Source organism: Symphodus melops, assembly GCF_947650265.1.
Source record: "Symphodus melops genome assembly, chromosome: 5".
NCBI lineage: Eukaryota > Metazoa > Chordata > Actinopteri > Labriformes > Labridae > Symphodus > Symphodus melops.
The window spans coordinates 19,574,269-19,596,278 of NC_136695.1; the positions used below are offsets into that span (position 1 = coordinate 19,574,269).

The 22,010-nt window shown below is 42.2% G+C and overlaps 3 protein-coding genes across 10 annotated transcripts; all 3 read left to right on the forward strand.

Annotated features, from left to right (window-relative positions):
• The first annotated feature begins 735 nt into the window (after positions 1-735).
• Positions 736-13,485, forward strand: rad54b (RAD54 homolog B). Of its 8 annotated transcripts, none has more exons than XM_079345092.1 (16): positions 736-836; positions 1,583-1,732; positions 1,880-2,069; positions 7,251-7,490; positions 8,212-8,511; positions 8,829-8,991; positions 9,092-9,317; positions 9,466-9,552; positions 9,640-9,760; positions 9,934-10,073; positions 10,175-10,465; positions 10,618-10,781; positions 10,857-11,118; positions 12,078-12,144; positions 12,676-12,873; positions 12,950-13,485. In XM_079345092.1, the coding sequence occupies exons 2-16, from the start codon at positions 1,586-1,588 to the stop codon at positions 13,171-13,173; spliced, it is 2,820 nt and encodes a 939-aa protein (XP_079201218.1). In that variant the 5' UTR covers positions 736-836; positions 1,583-1,585; the 3' UTR covers positions 13,174-13,485. The 8 variants fall into 8 exon arrangements, with proteins under 8 accessions (XP_079201218.1, XP_079201215.1, XP_079201220.1 ...); XM_079345089.1 differs by having other exon boundaries at positions 738-836; positions 1,559-1,732; XM_079345094.1 differs by having other exon boundaries at positions 742-836; positions 1,586-1,732.
• On the forward strand, positions 2,434-6,913 carry LOC306824762 (fibrinogen silencer-binding protein-like). Its single transcript, XM_079345098.1, has 2 exons — positions 2,434-4,419; positions 5,401-6,913. The coding sequence occupies exons 1-2, from the start codon at positions 4,013-4,015 to the stop codon at positions 5,954-5,956; spliced, it is 963 nt and encodes a 320-aa protein (XP_079201224.1). The 5' UTR covers positions 2,434-4,012; the 3' UTR covers positions 5,957-6,913.
• Positions 13,486-19,644: 6,159 nt separating the features above from the next.
• On the forward strand, positions 19,645-21,937 carry gem (GTP binding protein overexpressed in skeletal muscle). The gene is made up of 4 exons (XM_079344822.1): positions 19,645-20,358; positions 20,595-20,671; positions 20,775-20,979; positions 21,062-21,937. Exons 1-4 carry the CDS (start codon positions 20,004-20,006, stop codon positions 21,343-21,345), a joined length of 921 nt encoding a protein of 306 aa, XP_079200948.1. The 5' UTR covers positions 19,645-20,003; the 3' UTR covers positions 21,346-21,937.
• Positions 21,938-22,010: the final 73 nt, after the last annotated feature.

The following is a 22,010-nucleotide window of genomic DNA, read 5'->3' on the forward strand; positions in this document are numbered from 1 at the left end:
TATTTCCTCAAGTCAGTTTAATTAAATAAACATGATACTATGGATTTTATAACTAATACACAAAAACCTAATAAAGAATTTATTGACTTGTATAGGCTTTCATTTGAGGATTCATATTTGAATTTGATTCTCATCTACATTATTAGTATTTGAGTTGGCAAAATGCTCTCCGTTCCTTACCATCAACACAATTCCAACTACACATCTATTGATATTACATCTATAAAAAGGTGACAATGATTAACCAAACTCTAAAAATATAAGACATACTTGTAAAGAAAATGTTGCAAATCAGCGAGGAACAAAAAACATCTTCAAAACTGATATTATTTAATATTAGTCAATGTTTTTTTTTTTAAATTTAACCCTTCTTTATCCAGGAAAAGTCCCATTGAGGTTAAAAACCTTATTTTCAAGGGAGTCCTGCATAAGTAACACTACACAGACAGCAATTAAATTGATTAAAACAGTTAAAAGCCATTAAAGTTATAAAAAAAAAACAGTTAGAACCTCGTGACCACCTCACAAACATTTTTCAAACTTAACTCTGCAGTATTACATGACTTATCAGTATTATCTGCATGTATTACAGGATGTTACACGTCACTCTGTGAATGCTTCATTTATAACTCAGGTTGACGTATTGAGTACATTTTAACTCGAGATGCAAACTTTCAACCTCTGCGCTGTCATAAAACAAACGCACCCCACTTTTTGTCCACGCCTACATTTTGGTGTTCAACCAATCAGATCCGCAGGTCCATTCAGCGGGAGAAACTGAGCAAAATCAAGAGTGCTCGAGAAGGGAAAAAAAGAGACAAAACAAAGTTAAAAAGGTGAATGGAGTGACAGTTTGGGCCCTTAGTTGTTTTAATCAAGCATTTTCTTTGTTCGGGTATGTATGACACGTGATATAAAAATACTTCTCAGCAGACGAGTGTTTTAACGAGCAGGTTAGCTAACTCGCTAACATGCCAGAGTGAGCTTGATGTGTTTGTAGCTTGTTGTGAGGAGAGAGGAAGGTACCCAGGATATCAGGTGAAGACTGAGATTAAGTAATGTGATGCGTTTTATGGGGTAAGAAAATGCTTATTAGTGGCATGTGAAGTACATCAAGGCTGAAATGAATTTGTATATGATCAAAAACACAACAGTCCTCATGCCAAACTATGGTTTCTATTGCCAAGTACATTTACCTATATGAGGAATTTGTCCTGGTGTGTTGGTGCAAAAGAAAAAAAAAACAAGGCTAAAATACATGATAAGAAGCAAATACCAATATATAAAATAGAATAAAAAAAAGTTAAGTATAAAGAATAATACAAGTACAAAGGGAGCATGAAAGAAAATACATTTTTGATAAACCTGTTGTGGAAAAGGGCACCATGAAGATATTACAATATTATTTTCACATTTAGCTAGGACCCCTGCTTTTCAGATTTGTTTAGTTTCTGGACCACTTGATCATTAGTAAAGATAGATAGATAGATAGATAGATAGATACTTTATTGATCCCGAGGGAAATTCAAGTAAATGAGCTGTTTATTTCTGTGTGCAGGAGATCATTGTGTGTTTCTTTTAGAAGATGCGTCGCTCTGCAGCTCCGAGCCAACTCTTTGGCAATGCAATGAAAAAACCTCGTTTTGTGGCCCCGGGAGCGTCCACCTCGTGTCCATTGCCTCAATCCAAGCCCCTTACTCCTAAACAGGGATTAGGCAATGCACTGGAAAAGGTAAATCCTTTGCAACATTAAATCTAAAGTGATGTTAATGATTTAGTATTCTTTCAATTTCTATCAATTCAGTTCTTTATACATAGTTTTGTTTTTCTTGAACTTTCTAAGATTATAACTTCTTTATTTCTTTCGCTCATCTTGCAGGTCCAGAGGAGTCTGGCAGCACCAGATCAGAGAATAACAGAGCATGATGTCAAACCTTCTCAGCCGGCTCCAGCTTTGTCGAGGGCTCTGGCTCTTGTTCTCAGTGCAACAGAAAGCAAGGAAAATGACAGTGAGACAAAACATCCTGACACCGTCTCCGAAGAGCACACAGAGGACGACAGACCAGCAGGTAAAAACACAAAGATTTGTTGCTATGACAGAAACTGTGGGTTGAAATATTTACAGAGTTTCCTGTATCTACAAACCTCTGGGGAAGTGTGTGTTGGATATGCAGACTAGCTATTTTACTCTTCATTTTCCACCCAGGGTAACGTTTCAGTATTCACATTCATGCACTGAACAAAAACACAAACCAGACACTTTAGTTTCTGCTCTCATTATTCTCGAGTTGAAAGTGGAGCTTTAAGACCTTTTCTATGTCCTCAAAAGAACTATCCCTCGTCAGTTCACCAATCTGTTTTCATCTGTGTTGATGAGCTCCTCTTCTTTTCCACCCAGCATGTCAAGATGTCGTTTACGCTAAAATCTGCAGTTTTATCTTGAAACAGACAATAATTATCCCCTGAACTATGGATAGGAACATTTTAACTTAATTTTAAATCCACTAAAGATATGTTAAAAAGGAAACTTTACACCTTTAAGCTTGTATGTAAATGTTTCAGCTCTTGAATACATACTTTCACTTTTAAATTGCTCATAAAATACATCAATGTTTTGATAGTATCTCTCTTAAATGATGCTGCCTTTATAGATGACTCCTGGTAAAGTCTGATGTCACCCTATACTACAAGCTAATATAAATCATATAGATCAGGAGACCAGTACTGTACTTTAAAGTGCCTACTTTACCTTCTCCATTGTTAACCACCAACACATAAACACGTTAATCATAGAAAAGGGCCAAATCCTCCATTTGCAACTAATTACCGAGTAAGGTGTTTGAACTCCTTGCTGCACTTATTTTTTTCATCTATCTACATTTTTTTTTAAATCAAGCATCTGTAGTGAAACGAAGCCAGACTTTGAAGTTATTTCATGTCGTAAAATAAACCGTGCAGCGCCTTGAATATTTCTGCGGAGCATGAATCGCTTTCTTTCTCATTTTGATCAGCACGACTGTCTTTTTGACGCTAATAAAACCTAAATGCAGACTGAAGATGGATGTTAAGCCGGGGCGTGCTGAGGCTGACAGCAGGTCCAGCATTATGTAAATGAAGCGGGGTAGTGCAGCGGCAGCGTCGGGCAGATTAGGACTGTGCTCAGGATCAGTGAACCACCGCGCTCTCCTCCAGGCGGAGCAACTAGTGCCTGTTTTTTCACTGTAAAAACACGCTGCAGACACACTCTCTGCCTCTGGCTCACACGACCCCTGAACACGTGTTTTAGCCCCGTGAATTAATACAACTAATGGAGAGTTAGGGTTTATTTTATGCATTTACCGTGCACGGCGGAATACAACGCGTACGGAGCGCGTCCGACCCCCTCCCCCACACACAGAGTTAAACCAGCGCTGTTTCCAGGGGAGGGTTCAGGTTGATGGGAAAAAGGCCCATAACCCTTTAATATCGGTAAATACACAGTTTAAAGAGTGTTTCCCTCATTTCATGCAGAAAACAGGGTCTCTGCTGTCGTCCTGTTCTCTTATTATGGCGAGAGCTGTGCTGGGTTTGGGGTTTAGAGAGACCGAGCTGGAAGTAGGTCGGGCTGGGTTTAAGCGGCTTAGCTACGTCAGCCTAAGCTGGGAGGAATTCATCCAAAGCCCTCCGCGGTAGGCGGGGGCCTAAACGAGGCTGGCCTAGTTAAGCCTGATTCTTATTGTGTGCAGCACAGCCTGTTTTTGTTTTTGCAACGTAGCTGAGAGGGACCTAAGGAGGAGTGTATGAATCCATGCACATGTTAGGCATAGTTTATGTTTGGGTCAGAGAAGAAAGAAGGTAAACTGAGAGATATGTGGGAGTTAGACCAGTGTTAGCTTTGTAACTGTGGACCAAAAAAAAAGCCAGAAGTAGGGACAAGAAAAGACAGGTGGAGAAGCCATCCCATCAAGTGTCAGGGCTGAGGGGTAGCACCCACAGGCCTGACTCGGCCGGCGTGAGTCCGCTATGCCGTAAGATGGCGTCCAGCTCGGCGTTTCTGTCCAGTATGGTGGGCAAAGCTCGCTCCTCCAACTTCACCCTCTCCGAGAAGCTGGACCTGTTGAAGCTAGTTCGCCCTCATATCCGCATCCTGGAGGAGCACACCAACAAGCATGCAGTCATCGTGGACAAGAACAAATGCTGGGACACTGTGGCCGAACAGTACAACGCCCTCGGAGGGGACAGACCCCATCGCACCGCTCAGGGCCTCAGGACCCTCTACAAGAGGCTGAAAGAGTCAGCCAAGCAGGAAGTGATGCAGCGGAGACACGCCCAGCCAGAGTACAGAGCCAGCATCTCTGAGCCAACCAGGAGAATTATGGAGATGATCCCTCACCTGTTTCACCATGTGCCGATCCACGAGAAGGACCAGGCTTTGCGCAGGTAAACTATAAACAAGCACAGACACCCAGTTAAACGCAGAAGTGAATGGATAGCACAGCATTAAGATGAGAATGTAGATAGCACACAGATACACACACGCACATCATTATTAAAAAAAGGAGCTTGATTCATGACACTGATTCTGCAGTTAAGCTATCTGTTACGAGAGGGGGGAAAGGGATGAACCGAACTCACAATCAAATTACACACACACTCAGCCGGCACATGGTTAAAGAGAAAAAACACGGTTTATCCTGCTAAAACGTTTAGTTACATTCCACATACCCTGGTCATACTTTGGTCATCTTTCCAGTGCATCTTTCAAGAACAACGCAGTTATCCCAAAATGGTATGCATGTATTAATTTAAAGGCCCATACCTCCATAACTATAGAAACCTACCACATATTCAAGCTCACTAAGTATGCTTCAGTTTACTCACTGCCATGAGCAGAGAATTCATTCAATTCCACTTTTTTTTGAAGTCTTAGCATTTGAATTTGAAACAACTTTTATTTATCTGTTAGGAAGTTCAGTGTGCACAAACAACAACAACAACAAACACATAAAGACCCAAAAGTGAAGCTTGTCAGCCGTAACAGATGATGCGTAATAGATCCGTTAAAAAAGACAAAACAAAGAGAGGTGTTAAAAATACATGAACAAATCAGTCATTCATGAGTGAAGATGTGCGTGGCTGTCTGAGGCGACGTGTTGTCCTTTTAGTTTTGTCCTCTCGTTTTAAAGTAGTGCTTCCTGCTGCTGCCCGATGTTATGATCCTGTGTAATGGATTGTGATGAATGTTAGTCAGGTACCAGGTTGTGATGTTGAAGGGTGAAACTGGTTCAATGAAATCTTTTTAGGCTGATGATTTAATTGATTTAAGTGTGCGTAAACACTTCCACAGACCTTTAATAAACAATATGCTGACTCTCAGTCTACTCTATTGCACTTGCTTTAAATCTGTCGTTCTTTTTTCAGATTAATATACAACAAGCACAGCTCTCCAATTGAACACCCTGGCAGCAGCTCCTCTCTGGCTGGACTCCAGGATTACTCAGCAGCTGTCCCAAGTATCCCTCATGAGGTGGTCCAGCTGGACCCCGAAGAGGATGTGAAACCTCCGCCAGACCTCCCCCTCCTCTCCACTCACACAGGGCCAGAGCTGGACGGGGGCCAGGAGCAGGAGGGAGAGCAGGACTTGGGCAGTGTGCACGACTATGAAGCATCATTGTCTCCCACCCCTTCCTCTGTCAACCTCCCCCTCTCCACCTCCCCGCTGCCCCTACGCCATGACCTTTACCCAAATGACATCTACCCCCATCATGAGCCCGACAGGTTTCGCCCTCTGCACCTGGCCAAAGAGGAGCACGAGCTGGTGCTAGCCAATCACCGGAAGGTTGCCGTATATCTGGAAGAGAAGAGGGAGGGGCTGAAGAGGAAACAGGAACTGGAGGAGGAACTTCTGAGAGCCAAGATTAAAGTAGAGAAAATAAAGGCAGCCCGTCTTAGACACGGGCTGCCAATTCCTCTATAACAAGAAAGAACACGCACATCCTCGGCCACTATTAGAAACAAAAAGGAGTTTAAAGTGTGGAGCAAGAGCCGAAGAGAGGTTTGATGTTCAAGAGTCGTCTCAGAACTTTCAAATCTTTTGGAAACATAGTGCCTCGTACAGACATGCTCTGCATTTTGCAGAATAAGGCTGAATCATGTTGCCATCAGTGTTTGTTAATACTCGTCTGTGATTCTTTATGTATCAACGTGTAGAAATGCAGTGTGAGGCCCAAAGAGGTCAAATATATGTGACAAATAAGGTTTCTGGAAGGGAATGTTAATAGAAGTTAATGTTTTATACCATGATGGTACAATTCCTGCTCCCAGTAGGTAGTGATGGGAACTTTAGCGTCGTGTTAATCGTTGGTATTTTTCAGGTTTTGTTTCCAACAGCATTTACTGTGATGATGTTCTGAGAGCCTGCTCGGCTTATATTGTTGATTGTGCTCATTTGTTTGTGTGTAAAGAAAATGTCCATTAGAAAGGAAGTCGGGTCAAAGAAACAAACAAACCCAGATGTGATCAAATAAAGAGATATTCCCCTTGCAGCACTTCTAAGTAATCACGTTGACAGTAAAACAATTAGGGATTAGGCTACACAAAGAGGAGCAACTTATAAAATGGAAAAAGTAATACTTCTGAAAAGAGAGAAATGTTCTGATATTGAGCCAGTAGTGAAGCACGTGTCAAATAGTTTCAAGTGTTAAATATGTGATGCTGATGAAGACGACTCAAGTTTCGTGAATTCACACAGAAGAGAGTCGAACGTTTACAAGTCTGAGACTCTTTGGCTGGATTGATCGCAAGCGATGAAAGAAGGGAGACGTGGGGTTGGTTTTGTGACATTAATGTTATTTAATGATTGTAATGTCATGTTGGTATACCGGTGTTTGTCCAGAATGTTCTTCTTTTTTGATAAAAAAAATACCAAATGTCAGGTTGATGTGCTACTGGTCTTGTTTATTGCGTCTCCAACAAACCTCTGCTCTCACTATGATAATCTTATCTACTCTTTGTGTTGTCTGCACTTACATGTATTTGTCCTCCTTACAGAAATAAGGAGACAGAATAATGAAACATGATGGTTTATTTTATGTTCCAGCATTGCATGATAGCAGTCACGTTTTCTGTAAGTCTGTTGGTGTCAGCGTTGGACTGTCATCATGCAGGTCCAGTGTGTTGTGTAGACCTGGTTGAACAGAGACCTCTGCTGGTAGGTTTGTCTAATAGCTATCTGTTGGTGTTTGTCCCCTGTTGTGTGTCTTGTGTTACAGGAGGAAATGGTTTCTGTCAGTTGACCCCAAAACCTCTCGAGCCGCCTGTCGTATTTGGCAGTGTTTCTAAAGCTGCAGGCTCTGACTCTGGCTGCAGCCCGGATGGAGCGCGTTACTTCAGTGTGATGTGGTGTAAGGCCAGTAAGAAGAAACACAAGCGCTGGGAGGGAGACGCAGTCCTGGTTACACGAGGACGCACAGCCACATTGAAAGATATGGAGGGCAAAGACATTGGAAAGGGTGAGACTAAAATACTGTTTAAAATCTTGTAATTTTGTTGACCTTTTTTTAGTTGATTATTTCATGGACAGTCCACTTTTACAACAAAAGGAGCAACTTTTACCGTAGGGGCTATTTTCCAGCTGTAGTCTCCGACCAGTTGTAAGTCGGCAACCTAAAATGCAGTTTTCATTTTCGTTCCATTTTTTTTTTTCTGTTACATGTTTTGTACCAAACTTCCTTTTTTTTAATAACTCAGTCTGATGTGGGACTTAATTTGTACAAGAGGAGTTGGTAGTTGTTTCTGAGGCCAGATCAGTTGAGAACCGCTGATCTACAGTGTTTATGTTCCACTGTGAAAGAGGTCATTTACTTTGATCTAATTTTTCTGCGTTCAACAATGTGTTCCAATTCATTTTGGCTCCTTGTATAGGAAAAGGAAGAAGCTGTATGTGTGAACACGATATTCACATTATCTCTTACGCGGAGATTTCAAAGTGTTTCACTCATTTCAAACAAAGAGCAACATTACACTTCACTCTAGTTTCTGTCCATTTGATGTTTTACCTCTTTCAGCTCTGTTTTTGGTCTCCAGCGATTACAGAGAGGATACCCGTCTGTTTGTAGCTGACGCTTTGATTTTACAGTGTGATGCCATCTTTTTGCTGCAGGTTGTGTACTGTGGCCTTTTAATGGAGGAGTTATGATTTCAGTGGGTATTTCTTTGCTTGTTTGTGTACAGGAAGTGGCTACAAGGTGTCCGTGCTGGCGTCCTTGTCAGAGGGGGAGACCTTGATGATTGGAGGGAAGGAGGTGGAGGTGATGGGGATCATTTCGAACGACGACTTCGCAAAGGGGCGTTGTTTCCAAGAGGTCCAGGTCGAGAAAGATGAGCCACATACACAGTCTCGTCCACCTCATCAGCCGCGCACATCATCCAAACCTTTCTGCCCCCCGACACTGTTGGGGAGAAGAGAACATCCAGGATGTAAGGCAGAGGAGGAACAAACCTGCAGGCCTCGCTATGACCCGCTGGCCCCAGGTACGTAGACTTACACCACAAACTTTGTCCATCAGAAACAGAAATGTTATAGTTTGGAAAGTTTCCATCAACGGCTGAGCTCATATATGTTCTAAGACGGTTTATTTTTTGTGTGAGGGAATTTGATGATCTTTCTTCAGAAACTGCCCCAATTAATGAAATTGTTGTTTCTTCCCCATCAGATTTGGTGTTTTCTTTGACAACTTTTCAATGATGCTATCACTAATTCTTCTCAAAAATATGTCCATGCTTTTGACGTGTATCTTTGACAAACATTACAGACACCAGTATCTACATAATCTGGGCTTCTTCATCAGGTTCTCTGGTGATGCCTCGTCCCTCTCCTAACCATCAGTGGTCTAATAACAAGACCGGCCTCCCTGTGGTCGATGTTGTGATTGACCCACACCTGACCCATCACCTGAGACCCCACCAGAGAGACGGCCTGCTCTTTCTTTACGAATGCGTCATGGGCATGAGGTAGTGCATTGTTGTTTATAGCTTCAGAGCAGGAAAAGTAAGAATGTCTAGCACGAGCGTTCTTGATGTTTATTAATGGATGTTATTGTGGATACTTCAGAGCTGTGGGGCGCTATGGTGCGATCCTGGCTGACGAGATGGGCCTCGGGAAAACCCTCCAGAGCGTTGCACTGTCCTGGACCTTGCTCAAACAAGGACCGTATGGTGGGAAAGCGGTAGCTAAACGTGTCCTTGTGGTCACTCCTGGCAGCCTCGTGCAGAACTGGGGTGCAGAGTTTAACAAATGGCTGGGACGTGAGAGGATCAGTGTTTTCACTGTGGATCAGGTGAGTGCAGAGATTATATCGTGTGTGTGTGGGGGGGGGCAGTTTCAGGTTCAATTACTGTTTGCAAACAGAAAGGCTTTATTCACTCATATAAGACGTAAGTCCGCTCAAAGCGCTTAACGTTAACGACAATTTCCTTCTGTCACAGGATCACAGGATTGAGCAGTTTGTGTTATCCCCTCTGCACAGCGTTCTTGTGATCAGCTATGAAATGCTGCTGCGCTGCCTCGAGCAGGTCTGTTCAACTTGTGCTTATGACAAATAAATCAGCATGTGTCTGCTTTTATTGTGGAGTTAAAGTAGCGTACCCACGTGCTTTCAGGTACAGAAAGTGGACTTTGGTCTCGTGATTTGCGACGAGGGCCACAGATTGAAGAACAGCACCATCAAAACATCCTCTGCTCTCTGCAGCCTGAGCTGTACACGCAGAGTCATATTAACAGGTACACAGATGCTAACCGTTCTTTAGCCTCCCATTGGCTACTGCAAACTGGAAATGTGTTCAGTGGTTTGACACCAACCAGCTTGTTTTCAATTAGAAAACAAACCTTTAAAGTATATCTTATTGTTCATTTTCTGTTGCTGTTTTATGCTGAATCATCTTTGTGGTTTAAAGGGACCCCAGTACAGAACGATCTACAGGAGTTCTATGCCATCATCGAGTTTGTTAATCCCGGCATCCTCGGGTCATCCACTGCATATCGAAAAGTTTATGAAGAGCCCATTCTGCGCTCCAGACAGCCCTCCTGCACAGAGGTAAAGCTGCGTACATCCTTCCTGCCTCTCATTGTAGATGCTTTATTTATTTTTTGAAGTTTTTGGTCTCGCATTAAACCTGATCTTGAATGTGCCAACAGGAGGCGAGAGTTTTAGGAGAAGAGAGAGCAGCAGAGCTCTCTCGCCTCACCGGGATGTTCATCCTGAGACGAACGCAGGAGATCATCAACCGCTACCTCCCTCCTCGCCTCGACTGGACGGTGTTCTGTGAACCCTCCTCTTTGCAGCTCGAGCTGTACGAGCATCTTCTCTGCCACCGAGTCTTCAGAGCCTGCCTTCAGGGCTCCACACAAACACACACACACCTGGCCTGCATCACTGCCCTGAAGAAGCTCTGTAACCACCCCGGCCTGCTCCACTCCACTGTCAAGGTGGAGTTTATTTATTAGTCCACGGGTGGGGGGCGGTGGCTTGTGATTGTATCTGTTTATTGAAGCATGAGCTTTGGCTGATTTGGCCACAGCCGGCCTTCAACATTAAAGTAAGTCTTCATAGATATTTTTGGTTTGTTTTTTTCTTCCAGGAAAGAACAGGAGGCGGTTCTTTAGAGAGCTCATTATATGATGGCCTGATAGAACTCTTCCCAGAATCCTACTCTTCTGGTGCATTGAACACGGCAGACTCTGGAAAGCTCCTGGTCCTGTCAGATTTGCTGACTGCCATCAGACAGTTCGGCCCTTCAGACAGGTGAGGTGCAGGCAAGCGTTGGCATTGAAATGCAAGCATTGAATTACTCGCTAACAAATGATGTGTTCCCATCAGGGTGGTCGTAGTGTCCAACTATACTAAAACACTGGACCTGCTCCAGGACTTGTGCGCACACATGGGCTACACTTTCTGCAGACTCGACGGACAGACCCCAACCAACCAGAGACAGCGACTGGTGGACAATTTTAACAGTCCTTACTCCGATCATTTCCTGTTTCTCCTGAGCTCCAAAGCAGGCGGGGTGGGACTTAATCTGGTGGGTGCCTCCCATCTGGTGCTATATGATATTGACTGGAACCCTGCAAATGACATCCAGGTAAGATCACTGATCACAGATACAGAGCTCTGTGAGTTTGAAGTCTATAGCACTCTTCTTCTTTTTTTTTTTTTAAATCAGTCTTCATGAATTATTTGACTCTTCAAGTGTCTTATCAATAAAAGTGTGGAATAAACCCTGACAGAGACTTCCCTTGATAGATCCGGTTCTTGGCCCACTTGAGGTGGTCAGAAATGTAAAGACCAAGAAACGTGTAGCTGTCAGACCGCGTCACCAGTCTCCTTGATTGTGAGAGGTTACAAAGGCCTTTCCTCCTGATGTCCACAGTGAATGCTTTTGCTTTGTCCATGCTGCGGACGAGATAGTGGTCTTCTCCAAGACAGACAGGGACTTTGTGGACCAGCTCCTTTTTATGAAGACTCATCACTTCCTCTCATGAAGCCATGTACGATACCATACATTTTATTGGTGATGATTTTTTATGGATGTGGAAACTAGAATCATAACAGATGATTTCAAGCTGCGCGGGACAGTTTCCTACATGAGCGAGACGTGGAAGTTCAACACAGGCCTTCGGACTCTTAGTGCAACTCCATCAGGGCCTGCAACCTTTTGGGGGTTCCCCTTAATCAGAGCTGAGGACCTGTATGTGTGCCACTTGTAGTGCTGACTCCTCTGGGTTGCAGGGGGACTTTGATTGGATGTCTGTTAAATACAGCTTAGAAATCACTGAGTCTGGTGGGACGGTGTTACAGACGTCGACACACAAAGGTATACTTTGGATAGAGATTTACTTGTATGCACAGTGATTGTGCATTTAAACTTAGCTTGTTTACACTCACTATGAATGAGCTCTTTTCAAACACTTTTATCATTCATTTATCTGGACCAAAGGAGTGGGACAACTGACGAGAAAGCATTAGTGACGTGTATCACCTCATGCACACCCACCAGATGGTGCTAATGTGTCATTCTGTCTGTCTCTATTGTGTGTGCAGGCCATGGCTCGAGTATGGAGGGATGGTCAGAAGAAGACTGTGCACATATATCGACTCCTCACTGCAGGTCAGAATACATAGCCCCTATTAGGAGTAGTTGTTACTGACCATTCAGTAAGCCCAACACATACATAAAACACAGTAAGTCAGAATGTTATTGAAATACATTTATTAAAGCTATTCTGAACGAAGTAACAAACAGTGTCAAATAATTTGATACAAAATATAAAATGGAACTTTTTTGGATATGCAATCCTGCATTTTTTTTTTTTTTACTAATAAATACCTTCCCATCAATGACTTATACTAATGATTTAGCCTTTATATATAATCTTGACTTTAGGAACAACCAGTAGCACTACACTGATTTCTGAGAATCCCAGGCACATAACCGGTCAATAAGTCCTTCAATTGATTTGGAGCAAGGCCTTTTGATGCATTAAAATCCATCAATACAAAATTTCTAATCAATATGAAATGAAACAGACAGACTGTGGAAGTGGGCCATCACTGGACTCATGTTCAGGTGGATGTTCTTTGTACACTTAGACCAGACTGATGTTGAGTTCAGTGTCTTGCTTTGGTTTTTTTCTCACAGGCACGATTGAGGAGCGTATATTCCAGAGACAGGTGTCCAAACAGGGCCTCTCTGGGACAGTGGTTGACCTGGGAAAAGGGGCGGAGCACACCAGCTTCTCCACCAACGAGCTTCGAGATCTTTTTAGTCTGACAGACACGCCCTCTCTGACACACGACCTGTTAAACTGCAGCTGCAGCATGGACGGTTCACAACAAGGTAGGACATGCAGCACACGGATGCTGTATAGATAATATTATTACTGTATTGATTAACTTTTTCTTTTTATTCTCAGCTGTTGCAGAGGAGATTGAGGAACAGGCGTCTGCCAGGCCGTGCCAGCTTGGTCGTCAAGGTGACCGCAGCGGGGCGTCGCAGAAACACCACAGCATGTCCGAGCTGATGCAGTGGAGACATTTCTCTGGTGACACACACACCTTCTCAGACCCTTACCTCGACAACGCACGAAGCCACATCACCTTTGCCTTCCAGACCACCATCTCTAACACAACGCAGTGAACCAGTGCGCACTGGATGACACTCCAGATACACATGACTCACACACACACATATGAATCATCTTCTACATGTTTGTCTTCAGGCTGTCTGGGCTTTGTCTGCAGCCTTGAAACAACGTATGACTTAAACAGTCCCCAGTCGCTGCCAACCACAGCATCACAGTTCCAGACTGTTTTAAGTGACATTGTTTGTGAGACTCGTTATCCTATTTTGAACATTTTTTAATTTATATGAAGAAAAGTAACTGTAAAAATGTTTTTAAGATAAATGTAATTCAGAAGGAAGGAGTAAAATAAATAGCTCTTTAATGAGTTGGGCACCTGTTATTCTTCTGGGGTAGAGAGGTATCTGTCTGCCAGGTTTGTTTTACATCTACGTACTGGAGATGAGCGTGCAGAGAAAAGGTACGTCAGTGTCAATCTGCAGTATTGTTTACAGTCCAGTAGAGCACTGATGTTGTTCTGTCCAGGCCTGTCCAGGTAAGATAGAGTGGAGGAGAATGAATATACAGCTTCACAGAGAATTTCATTGAAAAAACAGTTAAAACTCAGCTCTTGTGCGACACCTTGGGTTTAATAAGCTTGTGTAGGAACCTTCAGCACAAGTTTCGAGTGAATGGCCATGAGTTTTTCTGACGAGGGCCATACTCCTGTTCTATTCAGTCTGTTATTCTCTCCAACACAAAGCTGCTGCGTGGGAGTTATGCATGTGTATGTGAGAGAGAGAGAGAGAGAGAGCGCCCTGAATTCACATATGATTTGTTCCTGTCTGTCAGACTGACTAAGCTCCAATACAATGCATCTTTCCATAAACAGAGTAATTATTATTTACTGGATGATCACCACTCTGCGTGATTGTTAAGAAACTTTGTTGTATAATAAATGGGTTTCTGGGATGTTAAGCCTCCTTTTATATGTATGACTGTTTGAGTTCTGAAGTGTGTGTGTGTGTGTTGGAGGCAGCATGGTGAAAATTCAGACACCTGCTTCATTAGAAACACTTAAATCTGATCTGTAAATGGCAGTCCTCCATCTGTACTCAAAATGTGCTCTGTCAGCCTGTGAAATTTGAACCTTACATTACATTCATTGATAGTATTACATATCTTCAATCACAGCCAAAGTCATTTTATATCATAACAGTTGTATCAGGATACTATCAGTTGTCTCTAAATGTATTTAAAGTGTTGGTTGGACATAAATGTAATTTTTTTTTTCTGTCACGAGTGGGGGGAAAAAACACCCACAAGATGAATCGTAGGTCATGTCATATGTGTAACCATATTTCTTAAAGTCTATTGTAGTGGCATATTTCTTTTTTGGCACGGTAAAGTTCATCATATCACACAAAGCCAGGGTAGAGGGATCAGTTCTCTTGGGACAAAGCAACGTCAAGGCAACACATCCAGCAGTGGTAGACATTTTTTATTCTGGACCCAAACTCGACAGACAGACTGCCTCCCTGTTGTTGCCCTTACATCATGTCACAGATGGACTCTACCTTTACCAATAAGAAGTCCTGACAAGGACACAGACATGTTTTCAGCCTCTGACACAAACTAGTGGTGGCATAGCGTCTCTCATCAAAGCAACTTTCTACAGCCTCTGTCCCGCCCTGGCAATGGTCATGTAAGATAGTTTGTTTTCCAGAGCAATCACATTTTGTGGCAGAGCGCTTTGGTATCGGACACGTGTTTAGCAGACGAGTGTCACTCGTCCAAGTGGGATATTGATCCAAATCACTTCTCTTACAGTCTCAGAGGCCATGTGATGGTGGCTGCATTAGATGGAATTTGTCTGTGTAAAGCTCAAACTGGCTGCGCCGCCAATCCCTCCTTTAAGCCGTGCGTTCAAGTCCAACAACGGCTTCGAAAAGCAGGCGTGTGGATTGAGTGGATGACGTTCCACTGCTGGAGGGGGAGAAAGAGATACAGCTGTTTTGATGGTGAGGATGAATCACAGATTTACTCCCTGTGATCCCACGACCTCTGTGGGAGATCTGAATGTAGTGTGTGAAGCCTGCATGACTGAGACTTGGGCATTAACCCTCGCTGAGACCACAATGCTCATGTTTCATTCATAATCTAGAATCCAACATCAGTTTCAGCTTCACATGGTTTGAAATGAGACGTTCAGATATTTGTGAATTCATTCACACTGGCCCCGAGCTGACTTTTTTTTTTTTTTTGCTATACTTTCAGTATTGGATTTGATTGGATATCATATATCTCATCCAAATGATGTTACATTTGTAGGGACAAAAACACACCTTTTAAAGTCTTCTTATTAGAGTATTTCTTTGGGTCTGACTTTTTGATATTAACATACACGTGATAGTTCCAACTTGTCAAATTAGTTTAAATCCAAATATTGTATCAATGATATAAATTATGAAAAATAAAATAGATTATGAAAATAATATTAGGATTTTAACAAATACCCATTTGATACGTTGAATTAAATAGAGTAATAAAAAACTAATGAAACTTCAGTAACAGTGTCCACTAAGTAGTAAGTAGAAGTAAAATGTGTATACCCCCCTTTTCTATAATTTACTCATATTATTGCTACAAAAGTTGTCCTTCCATATGAACATCAGTCTTTTCAATAGAATTTGCAGCAACTACTGAAAATGAGGTGAGCAAATACAAATCAACACTTGATTGTACAACTATCAGACGACTGGCATCAGAAATAGAAACTAAATGAGTCATCAGCACATGTGATGCAGGGCATCGAGTACAAGGTCTGACTTTAGAGAAGCACATCCTATAGTTTGTATTACACCTTTAAAACACGTCGTGCAGTATTTCTTGTGTAAGCTGTCATAGTCTACTCCTGTTATTATTAGTGTTATAAATTCATCTGTAGGTACTATTAGATAAGTGCTCTTTGACCTGTCTCTGCTGTGGTCTTTGCTGTTGAACTCTGTAAATAGACTCAAGGCTGTGGTTGTGTAAATATCTCCTTGGCCCATTATTGGAACCAAAAGAAGTCAAAGAAACTGAGACCAGGACACAGGAGTGAAAACATCAAGGCCAAAACGTGAAGTTGCAACACACGTCACTTGGTATCCATCAGAAAACTGCTTCAGTACACTTTATTCTTCCGAGGTAAAATGATAATAACAAAGGAACATTTGAACTGATTTTTATTGAACACATTTGTGTAACTGTGTTTAGTTAGTTACAACATCTTTGTAAAGGGGTCAGGTACGTAACATTAACATGACGACACGTCCTCTGAGATGCAGAGAAGTCAAAAGGATTTTTAATGTCCTTTTAACTCATAGCCTGATCTATCAGTCTTTCTTTGTATAACCCCAATTCATAACACGTTATCTCAAACTGACTCAACAAAAGAGTCAATAAAAGACCTTTCTCTTTGTTATATTAATTGTGTCCCCATGTTTGCAAAAAACAAAGAAACCTGTTGAAGTGCACTCTTGGATGAAACAGTAAAAACATGATGCTAGTTAGCGAACATGGTAAATAGCTCAGGTTGGCCTTTTGGTCTAGAAGATGTGAGAAAGCGCCCTATAGGGTTCCCTAAGAAGGGCCCTTCCATTAGTGACATGCTTAGTATTTAGAGCATGCCCTACATAGTGGACAGCTGTCAGGCAGCCTCGGTCCATCACTGTCTCAGCTGGTACTTGGACTGTGTCCTGTGTAGCACGACTTTGACTGTAGTGTATTGACCAATTTTTCAGAATTGACCCACATTTTCCACTCACTGCTCAGTGAGCTGATGTGTCTGCTGTCCGAAAAGTCATTGTGTCTGCTGGGTAGATTGTTATATTTTCAGCATTTGCCAAATCGTATCCAATGTGTTTTTTCAACCAGTAGGGGAAGCAAACATAATCTAAAAGTATGTACAGTATAGAGTTTGTTTAAAAAACCACAACACAAAACTTGATGGTGTCACAACAAATAGGGTCCGTCTATGAAATACCTGAAATGAACAATGAATCAACTCTTCAAAATTGACATTGTTGTGTTCCTCCAAATGGTTTCCTGGTTTGAGATAACCGCCCACCGACGCCATAACGTAAGACATGTTCAAAGCACTGGTGTTTTAGGATTTACTCACGGTTTGATGACCCACTCTGGGTTTTAATTGCTGGTTTATTCAAGACTTGTTCGGTTTACGTTGAGCATCTTTGGCTGACTTTCGAATGTAAAACCCCCAAACATACAACGAGCTCCCCCAAAAACAGGCCTTTCCAAAGAAATCAAATCAATGAGGAATAAACAAATTGCTCTAAAAGAAAATGGAAAACCACATAGTTCCTTGATGTCACCACAACAACATGCTGAAAATAAAGTAGAAAATAGTTGTGGTTTTATTTTTGACAGTGTCTCATTTGATGGTAAGGTCTTTATGTTACTAATTTTTAACATCTCAATCTGTTCTTGTACCAAATTTTAGCTGTCCTTCTGGCATCATGAGACGGAGCCTATTTTATTGTGAGTGAACAGGAGACACAAAGAAAGAGGTCACTTTGAACTCTTGTCTATTTCAGTCAGTGTCACCCTGCTCTTCTGCATTCACTCAACTCCCACCTCCATCCATGTATCCATCCGCCCTCCTCCTGACTCTGGTCCTGCTCCAGCACTTAACAAGGATTTAATGTTGCCCAATCATCTGTCAGGCAGATCAGAGCTGTAATACAGAGCAGCAGGTCCCGCAGATGAGGCCACAACCCAATACAGAAAAGTCCTGAAAAACAACAGGAGAAAAAAAAGCAGCATAATCCCACAATCAGTGTAATAACTCTCCCTCTGCACAACAAAGTGCTTTGGCAAATGAAAATCTGATGTTTCGAGTATGCGATGTGTAGCAAAGACTCAGGACATTTGTTTTTAGATGGATCATTCACAAAATGCCAACTGGTGATTTCCAGCCCATGAGCAATATGCTGACAGAAGACCTCAGGCTGACACGCTAAGCCTATTATGAAGCTTTTATTCAGTAATTCCTGATAGGAAGCTATATTTAGATATGTTGTTCTGACATTAAAAAGAACGTAATAGAGATATCAGACTAACTAGATAGTATTGTTTTAACTCTAACAGATGGAAGACCTAGTTTGTCTGCCAACACACACCTACAGTAGGGTGTGCTTATTTGTTTCATATCATTCTTCCTTATCAGATTTTAGACACACCTTGTATCTTACCCTGACAATGTGTCAAGTGTTTGCGAAACAAGAAAACGTCCTTGTCCTTTGTCCTGCAGATGTTAAGTTGAAAGTATTCATGACGTTCATTACTTGCTTATGAGGCAGAAAAAATTGTGATGAAATGATGTATCAGTGCAAGTGGTGGTTCTGTGATTTAAAATCACCCGCATCATACTGTTCTTCTTACACCTATATATCTGAAGCACTTGTGTGTCAAAAAAGGATGCATGCTTGTAAAATTATGATTCATGAATAATGAATACTTAGATTTGTTTATTGGCCCTAGATACAATCTTGCCGAGGCGGCTGCAGAAGTTGAGGTCAGTCATTGTCAGACACAGAACTCATGCCAACATTTTAAAAAAATGACAGGCATTTTTAAAAGGATCAGATGGACTGAATCATTTTGCCATAAATTGTAAGTGAAATACATTTTGATTTGCGTACAATGTGAAAAAACCAGAGATCTACCAGAATAGATTTTTTTCATCCGAATGAAAGCTGATTTTCAGTCTAGAAATCAGCTCAGACAAATCACAGAAGTGACCCTGGTCTTTATCTCTGCGTATTCCTCTCAGACTCATTCAATTAGAATACAACTAAAGACGAGGATTCAATTACTATCCTTACATCTGTGTATTCACTTGCAAGACACCTCAAATAAAGGAAACACTGCCGAAACACAGTTTACTCTTTTTTATTTAGTTAAACATCTTTGAAAACAGACCTTTGAATGTTGACAATTAACAAAACTATTCATAAACTACTGACGACACACGAACAGATTTGTATTTATTTATAATATAAATGGGAACTTGACCAGCAATGTATTAAAATGGTCTCTTCAGCAACAATGTTTGCTCATTAAACACCAAACTGTACCATCTTCACCATCCTTACATCATAGTCCCATCTTCCTCAGGCTCCTGTATTACCTACTTAATTACAGAAGTGTCATTTTGTTTTAGCATTAATAATTATGGGCCACTGAATGTGAATAAACTGCTTTCTTGTAAGTGTCAATGAATTGATAAATCAGAATAATCGATAATCCTCCTCTGCATATATTTCCTAAAATAAGGAAATTCAGTGTTAATATTACACACACACACACAGTGTCCTATATGGTCAGAGACAGTGAGTCAAAACAGTAAATACACTTCATCACAGTAAACGATCATGCTCCACTTGTATGACCCCCCTCTTCACACCCACCTCCCCCCTTCCTCGCGCCCTCCTCCTCTTCATATAAAGCTTAGGGAAACCCCATCCGAGCATAAAGCTCTCTCTCGACTGGAGATTACAGCAGACACATAAAGGAGACACCAGCTGGGATTTACCAACCAGATGTTTTGCGACCAGTTAAACGTTGCTTTTACTGCGGGTTTTTTGCATATGAACTCGGTGTGTTTTTAAAATATAGATATTTGTAATTCATTAATTCTTTCTTTTTAATAACTGCGATCCACTGCCTCAAATAAACCGTATACGACCCTTGTGTTTATCTAAAGCGGGGAAGTTGTTAAAACGACCTCCCACGCTTCCACGCTTTAGCTTCTGTTGTGTTTTGTCTGGTGGAAATCGAGTTTTAAGCATCACCTTGCGAAACGCTTCAACCCAGCCGCTGCCTCTAAATCCTCTTCATCACCATGATGTCCAGCGTGCGCCGGCACAGCCTCCGCCTGCAGTCCGAGCTCCACCGCTGGAGCATCTGTGACCCGGGGAGCCACCTGCTCCCGGACAACCTCCTGGCCCGGGTCCCTGCCTGCATCGCCCGCTCCAAGTCCTGCACCAGCTCCGCAGGTGAGTCTGACGGCAGCCGCGGCAGCTGGTCGTCCTCAGACTCTGTTATCTCCTCCGACTCCACTGGGGAGTCTGCGGAACCCGGGAGCCCGTACCGAGTGGTGCTGTTAGGGGCGAGCGGGGTCGGAAAGACGGCTTTCGCCAGCATCTTCGCTGGAGCTGCGGATAGTATGGACAGTGATGACTGCGAGCTTTGTGAAGGTGAGTTAAACAATAAGTAGAATTCGTCAACTTTGTTACTGAATTAATTTTTTTTTTTTTAAGAAAGTAAAAGTGATTTCATGACTCTTTAGAGCAGATGAATATTAAGCTGATCAGCTACAATAGACACAATGAAATCAATCTGTAACAAAAAGTCTAAAAACTTTTTTACTTCAGAATTTCATACTCTTACAAATGTTAAAGTTTTTTTTTTCTTTTCCTGTAAATCTTTTCAGATGAAGTGTGTGAAAAGGAAATAGAAGTTGATGGGGAACCTGCAACTTTAACTGTGCTGGATACATGGGATTCAGAGGTGAGGTTAAAAAGAGCTGCACTGATTTGTGTGAATCAGAGGTCAGCCTGTTTTGATGGGCGCTGTAAAACATGTCTCTGAATGGGTGTGTTTGTCTTTACAGACTGGTACTGACAGTGCTCAAGAGTGCTACATGCAGACAGGTGATGCATACCTGTTGCTGTACTCTGTGACTGACCGGGCCTCATTCCTGCGAGCCTCAGAGCTCAGGATAACCTTGCGCCGTTTCCGTCCTGCCCAGCACACGCCAATCATCCTGGTTGGGAACAAATGTGACCTGGTGCGACGCCGAGAAGTGTCAGTCAGCGGTGAGGACACACTTCACATCTATTTGTATTCACTGTGAGCTTTTCCCTACATGCATGGACTAATGTTTGATTCCCATCACAGAGGGTCGTGCCTGTGCTGCTGTGTTTGACTGTAAGTTCATCGAAACCTCAGCCGCCATGCAGCACAACGTCTGGGAAGCTTTTCATGGCATTGTGCAACAGCTGCGTCTACGCCGTGATTCCAAGGAAGCCAACAAGCGCCGCAAGCACAAACACTGTAAGACACGCCGGGAAAGCCTTCCTATGAAGGCCAAACGCTTCCTCGACAAGTTGGTGGCAAAGAACAATCCCAGTGTGGCCTTCTGGCTGAAATCAAAGTCCTGCCACGATCTCTCTGTGCTGTAACAGCCTGCCAGGCACCTGTGTTTTGAACTCTAATCATTTGAGTAGGTGAATAAGTTTCAGCCTACCACAGAAAGAAAGCAGTGGCTGGATATTAAGTCTGCCTCTTGAAGCTCAGAGGTTGGATCCAACCCAGACGTCAGTGAGTCCACAACGAGTGTGGTGCACACGAGAGATGGATGCAGTATTTCAGTGCTGCTGTATGTTTCACTCTGAACTACACTGAGCGAACTGTGCTCAGTGCATCAGCCTATGAAATGGACTCCAGTATGAGGTGACATTTCCTTTTGCAAAGTGTCAATGTGGAGGAAAAAAAAACAACATTTGAAGTAAAGATGGAAACTGATAGAAAGATTTGTTGTTTGTTCTTGTTTCTTCTCACACGTTTCTTGCTCTCATCCCTGCCAATTGTGTTGACGGTCGACGCTAACTCTACCAGCTGGAAGATATAATAATGTTGAACGATTATTTAAGCATTACTTAGAGTTTATTTATTCTATGCTGTGTTTTGTACTTCTTTTAAATAGATATTGATAATGTAGTTTTTTTTGCTACTTGTATGTAGATTTATTGTTGCCTATGTAATAAAGTTACATAATCCTGTTTGTTGGGAAAAACTGTCTCTTTTGTCTCTCACTTCAACGTCACTAATGAGATATTTAGTAAGC